This window comes from Arvicola amphibius, chromosome 6 (genome assembly GCF_903992535.2).
Source record: "Arvicola amphibius chromosome 6, mArvAmp1.2, whole genome shotgun sequence".
NCBI classification, from domain to species: Eukaryota; Metazoa; Chordata; class Mammalia; order Rodentia; family Cricetidae; genus Arvicola; species Arvicola amphibius.
This window is the reverse complement of record NC_052052.2, coordinates 60788775-60795639: the sequence shown is the minus strand read 5'-3', so window position 1 is coordinate 60795639 and position 6865 is coordinate 60788775. Positions and strand designations below refer to the sequence as shown.

General features: G+C 38.3%; 1 protein-coding gene across 1 annotated transcript in view; it reads left to right on the top strand.

Annotated features, from left to right (window-relative positions):
- The first annotated feature begins 5483 nt into the window (after positions 1-5483).
- Sh3gl2 (SH3 domain containing GRB2 like 2, endophilin A1) overlaps positions 5484-6865 on the top strand; it is a 45454-nt gene continuing 44072 nt past the window's right edge. Inside the window, exon 1 of the mRNA XM_038334657.1 lies at positions 5484-5507. Coding sequence (XP_038190585.1) covers positions 5499-5507 — 9 coding nt within the window. The 5' untranslated portion in view covers positions 5484-5498. The remainder of the gene's footprint in view (positions 5508-6865) is intronic.

Sequence of the window (6865 nt, the reverse complement as noted above, 5' to 3'; positions counted from 1 at the left end):
TCCAGCATGTGCCAGGCCAGAGTGGGTACGAAGCCTGCCTAAAGAAGATTCATTATTTTAGGAACAGCTTTTTAAAGCGTGGAAGCGTTCTCTTGTACACACAGTCAGGTTTAGCTGTAAAATGACCTAGAGCTGAGCGATGCCGGTGCCACTTCTTGAGCGAAGAAACCGAGGCAAAAATGTGTGGCGCATTTGCCATTTTTACAACTGAGAGGTTGCCTTGTTTTATGTCTCCTGGATAGTTTGAAAAAAAAATCATTGTCTCAAGTGGCTGGAGAAGGAAAGAGGAGTAAAAAGTGATGCAATTGTATTTTAATTAAAATATAAAATAAATACAACCTATATTCAGTGAAAATAGCATACGTATTAGTGGTTTGAAGTTTCTGATTTTTAAAATCTATTCCATATAGAGACAAAAATATGTTTAGAAGGTATCTCTAATTCATAGAGGTTCAGAGCCAATGCTGACTTGTATGTCTTCCATTAGTGTTTCTTATCAGGGCAATCTTTCTCTGATCATTATGTTCCTTACTGAGGAGTCTGACTTTTTAAGTAAAACACATCCAGGATGAGTTCTCCATTTTCCATCTTATAGTTCAGCTGGGCAAAAGTCCTGTGCAGTTTTGCTAATGAAACAGTTCCAGGTACTCTGATGGCTGATGAGTCTCATGAACAGAGCCTAAAAAGCCTGACAACTCGAGCAGTCACTGATAGTGAGAAGTTAGGTGTATGAGTAGACATTCTAAATAATATTTAGGATTTGAAGAGCAGAAAAAGAAATAGGTACAAGTTTTAAAGCAGAAGAAATAAACACAGCATGTTTGGTATATGGCAAAGAAACTTGTCTTTATAGGATAGACAGTGGAATGTTATTTTTTATTAAACCTCAATTGTTCAATTTTACCAATAAAAACTCAGGAGCCAGATGCTGGAGTGAAAACCTGATAGCTCAGAGAGGGAGAGAAAACACCAGCTGACCTTCCTCTTCCACCAACATTCCAGAAAGCGAGCTTTCTCCTACACCAACTCAAATATCTAAATCATCCTCAAACTGAACATCCCTCCCTTCTACTTCCAGTGTGTGTGTATCCATTCTTCTACTCTATATGGCTACTTCTTGTCAACTGGTTGCTTGTTCTACCTCTTAACCTATGGTTGAATTTATTTAATCCTGTTTACAATATTCAAGCAGAAAGTTCTTGGATTAAAGATGTGTGGTAGGGTTGAGTCACACCACAACAAGAAATAGGTTTTTTCCCAGTAAATAACACAATATCAGGGTTCGCAGTGTGATCAAAAATCCTATAATATTGGGGGATAAAACTGAACAAAAATAGAAGTAAACCGAGAAGTTAGGACCTAAATAAGAGGTATAGGAGTTTATAGACCAATGTGCATTTTTATGGCAAAAGATAGCTGGTTCTTACATGTTTGGTAAATAAAATGTAGTGCTGGCCAAGATCAAAGCTGCGTCAGGAGGATGGAGCCTGGGGATGACAGGTGGCTGGAGGGATGATGAGCAAGATCAAAGCTGCGTCAGGAGGATGGAGCCTGGAGATGACAGGTGGCTGGAGGGATTGATGAGTCATTGTTGCAAAGCAGGTCAGCATCCTTTGGACTAGGGACGGCGGTTATTTACTGAAGATGTCTCTTGTGGCTGATTAACCTTCACATGATGCTTACTTAGCAGATAGACAACAGCCTGAGACTGTGAAGAGTCAGAATTAAGAATTAGATGTAAACTAGACCTGACTGTTGCTGTTCTTGAAAGGCTGTGCTTTCTGAAAGACAGCCAAGAATGATCAGTCTTATTTGCCTCTCTCATGTTCACTGCAGAATTCACATTGCAGCTCACTTTGGCAAATCTTTATTAAGTTTTGCTTAGGAATTCTAATCAAGAGTATGAGAGAGAAGGATGATAATTGGTTTAAATTTTTTTAATTTAAAAATTATTGATTGGGTTGGAAGACAGTGTTAAGGGCGGCATAGTTACAGAGACAATTAGAAGTACAAACTCCCTTTTATGCCAAAGGGGTACCATTGACCATTTTGAACCCTTGATGTTATAGGTTTTTTAGACGACATTGGATAGTTGTAGTTAGTTGTTTTTTTAGGTTTGTAACTGTTACAAATAGGAATGTTGACTGTCTTGTGCTATGGGATTTATAGTGTCTTGTACACTGTAAAGAATTGGCACTCATATTGGCTTAATAAAGTGCTGATTGGCCAGTAGCCAGGCAAGAAGTATAGGCAGGGCAACAGGACTAGAATTTTGGAAAGAGAAAATGCAGAGGCGCAGTTGTCTTCCAGACACAGAAGAAGCAAGATGAGACCTTACTGACAAAAGTTACGAAGCCACATGGTTAAACATATACAAGAATTATGGATTACTTAATTATAAGCCTGAGCTAATAGGCCAAACAGTGTATATTAATATAAGCCTTTGTGTGTTTCTTTTGGACTGAATGGCTGTAGGACCGGGTAGGACAGAAACTTCTGTCTACAGTCTTGTACTATTCTATTTGAATCAATAGTTTTTCTTAGTTTATTTAAATGAGTGAGAGCAAGTTTTCAAATGACTAGAATATTAAATAATATCACAAATACTAAATATATACTATTGTGATATTTTCATTTTAGGATCCACTTCTGTGAAAAATTATAGCACAAAATAAATACTTAGCTGGTGATGAAGCAAGAAGCCTTCATCATTATTGACCATGTCAGCTCAAGAGATCTATTTCCTTACCTTGATTCTTATTCATGAGATGTTAATTTTTGGTAGCATTTATTAAAACAAAAGGAGTTATTTGCCATATTCCTATGGAACGAGTCAATTGTTATTTAAGTAGCTCAGTGTTTACCTCTGTGCCATGATATGTTTAGATCCTTTGTGACCTGGAAAAATATCAAAGAGAATGTGGAAGTTATTTTGAGTAGTGCTTCCCTCTCAGGAATGTAATTTGATAAGAAAGCCGTGTATCAACCAGACAGTTAATACAACATCATTATGAACGTGCTAGCTTCATTCACTTTGCATGGCAAACCATTTCAAAGAAGCCTAAATGTCAGCATTGGTAGATGTAATAAATTTTCTGACCCTAGTCTAGCTGTATCCTCTTTCCTTCTCCACCCCCTTTTGGGCATGCTTAGTAAATAAAATATCTGAAACCAGTAGACTAGTGGGCTGGAGTCAATGTGAGTTACCAATCACTAGCATGACCTTTGTTTCTTATTTGATATCTAAAGTTAGCTACTGTGGTGCTTGGCAATTGATGGATACAGAAAGAAGGGAAATAAAGCCAGTTCTTAGTTGTACAATATGTTTTTCAAAGTGTAATATGAATTCTTATGGTTTGCATGAAGACTATATATATTTTTTAAGTGTTAGTCAAAACTGGATTATTTCCTCAGTACCAGAATTCTCTCATTTTAATACACATAGAGGTATTTCTTAGATACATGGTTTTGGTGTCTATTTTGCAAATAAATGAGGACCTGTGTCCTCAGTTACAGGTCACATGAGGGGTCCAATTATAATAATTCCCTGACAACATGAGACTTTGGGCATAGTGAGGTCTTCTAACATGGGAGACAGTTGTATTGAATAGAGATGGCAACTTATACTTGTCCAACAAATATTTCTTTATTGTTTATGTCTTCGAGTAGATTACAGTTTGCTTGTTCAAAAGTAGTGATCAACAATATATTTTGAGCATAAGACAGAAGGGCTGAAATATGAACTAAATTACTGTCACTTAAGAAATGGGACAGTAACACAAACTTATTGATATCATTTTTATTATTTTTTCCATTTAAATCATTGATCTTTATCCATCTATGATCACATTAAGGAAAATTTTGGCTTCTCAGAATGTGGAATGAAAGTTCAATAAACTGCTGTAAGAAACCAGAGTGCTAGGCCGGGCGGTGGTGGTGCACACCTTTAATCCCAGCACTCGGGAGGCAGAGGCAGGTGGATCTCTGAGTTCAAGGCCAGCCTGGTCTACAAGAGCTAGTTCCAGGACAGGCTCTAGAAACTACAGGGAAACCCTGCCTCGAAAAACCAAAAAAAAAAAAAAAAAAAAAAAAGAAAGAAAGAAAGAAACCAGAGTGCTAGAAGCAGATGTGCACTTTATTAGAGAATAGAGTTTGTCACATAAATTGCAGGTTCAGATGTCGTTTCTTATTATACCACATAATTTTCATGATACCTCCCTGTACCTCAGCTGGGAATATTCTATCCCACGCTGTATTCTGTCTGTTACTGCTGATGCAGTAAATAGTGGCATCTTACGTGCAGTAAAGGTAGTCTTCTCGGAATGTTTTCCTCTTGGCAAACCTAGAGAAGGACAGAGAGAAAGAAAAGGTAAGAAACACACTTCAGGGACCAGCAAGAAACTGCTAGGACTTTCAGGTCCAGGAGTTGGAGCTAGGCCTCCAGAAGCCGCTTTAGGAAACTTGAACCAAGCTCATTGAGAAAATCCACATTGCTCTGAAGTTTGCTGTAGGCAAACCACATGGGCTCCTCTGTAAATGCTCTCAGCCAAGCAACTCATGAAGGAAGTTAGAACTCATACTTTGTTATCTGTGTGGATGGACTTTGTATAATACAGTGATTTCTTAGGGAAAAACATTTGTTCACCTTCACAGGAGATTTTTAAAAAGTCAATAATCCTGTCTTTGATGATGAAATTATTTCTTTCTGTGATCTCATCATACATTTTTATTATCCTTAATCTGAATCATTATTTCAGAAAAGATTAGTATATACATTTTTCTTAACGTGAATTTTGCATGTGAACTATGATAATTTGCCTATGTTAATTGATAATTATAAGATGTACAGTAATGAGAGTGATTGCGCAGCAAGGAAATCCTTCAACATAGTTTGATATAGCTCATCACAATTGTGAGGATATAAACAGGGAGAGGAGAAAGCAAGTCCTTTCATCTGGAATCATCTGGGCTCATTTCTTCTTAATAGTTAAATGGCTGCTTGTGATTATCTGTTCAATAGCCCTTGAGGAGCAGGTTGAACAAGTAGCAATTTTCTACCTAGGAGCATTTTAGATCCATTATCAGAGGCAAATGATTATCTTGTGGCACTGCTGCTCCTTAGGATTTAAAAAGGAAAATGTTAGCAATTAGGTAGTTGTAAAGTGATTTATATGATAAAAAGAGCACTGGAGTCGAAATAAGAAGACGCGGGTTTGAATTCCTGCTCCAATACCCATCAGATGTATGACCTGTAGGATGTTGCTTTTGCCACTCTAAGCTAACACTACGCTGCTTTGAAAAGGAACTGCTTAGCGCAGTCAGAGAATGGCTCCAAGGTTCGGTTAGGTGCTGTCTCTAAGAGTGCCTGAAACTTTTAACACCTTTGTAAAAGAAAGAAACTGTTTCTAATGATTCCCTTTTGTTGCTACCTTCTGCAGAAAGTGAGTGAGAAGGTTGGGGGAGCTGAAGGCACCAAACTGGACGATGACTTCAAGGAGATGGAGCGGGTGAGTCTTTACTTCTTAGCCTTCCCTTGGCATCAAGTTGTTCCCTGTAAAAAGGAAATGTGAAGCTGTCTGTACTAGAGACTCCAAATGTTCTGTTTCTTAAAACAAAACAAAACAAAACAAAAAAACCAGCAACAACAAAAGTCCCATCCTTTCGTTGCATGTTTGGAAATAGAAACTGGAAAGCATCCCGTCTTCTCTGTGTCCATCCAGAGACCAGAATCACCGTGAGGAAGAGGGGTGTGGTGCATTTTTCCTGGGAGCGTTTGTCATCAGTTTTCTAGTTAGGGTGCTGTGTGTAGACTGTGCTTGTGTGTGGGTGAAGGTGGAAAGCAAAGGAAAGAAAATGGAGAACGAAGTCTCAAACCTTGGAAGGATTTTGAGTCTCTGACTTGAATGGACTTTCCTAATGGTTCCTACAAGAGGAAGGTTAGGATAGTGAGGAGAGAGCTGTTTGGGAGTCCAGTTGACCTGGCCTAAACTCTGCTCCACCACTATTGTAAAAGTCCAGTTTTTTTCTTGGAGTTCCTATTTTTCTATGTCAGTAAATGAGAATACTAATGCTCACTTAAAAATGATTATTATTAACTAAAGACAAGTAAATCATTTAGCCTTCTCTCTGAAACGTTATAAGTTCTCAACAAGTGAGGCCGGAGTTGGTGAATTAAGACTTTTCCTCTTGCCATATTAGATGTATTTTCTCTTTCACTTTGAGACTGTTCATAGCAAGAGCTGTTTAGAGTTAAGAGGATGAGTGCCTGTTGAAATGAGGAAAGAATATTGTGGGAGGTTCTGGAAGAAACAGTCCCTGTTTTAAAGAGGATGTCATAAGCCCAGGATACACAGAAAGTACACTTAACCATTATTAATATTTTGCTTCTGCACACTATTATAACTGAATATTTTTCTTTATACTCTGGTTTGACTTCTCAGAAGATTTTTATGGGCCTAATCTCTTTGTTAGTCTCTCTCCTTTCCAGTGGGTTGCCTTGATACATTTCTGATGAGTTCCTGGCTGCTTCCTATCTCTTCAGTTTTCCTCCTGATGTGTTCATAGATAAACTAAAAATTACTTGGTTCCAGCATCTGTGGCATAGAATATAGATAATATTCCCAAATGTGTGGCATTCACAGTATAGATGGGAGGACAGAGGAGATATGGAACGACACAGTGATACAGCTAACTAAGCTCGGGGCTGGAGACTCTGATGACCTTCTGCTGGAACCATGGAGACCCAACAGGCATTGAGAACCTAGTATGTTTCAAGTAAAGGAAGGAACATGGAAGCAAACAGGAGAGAACATGGAGTTCCTGAAAAGATGAGGGCAAAATGCCCAGGTCTTGGGAAGTACAGCTG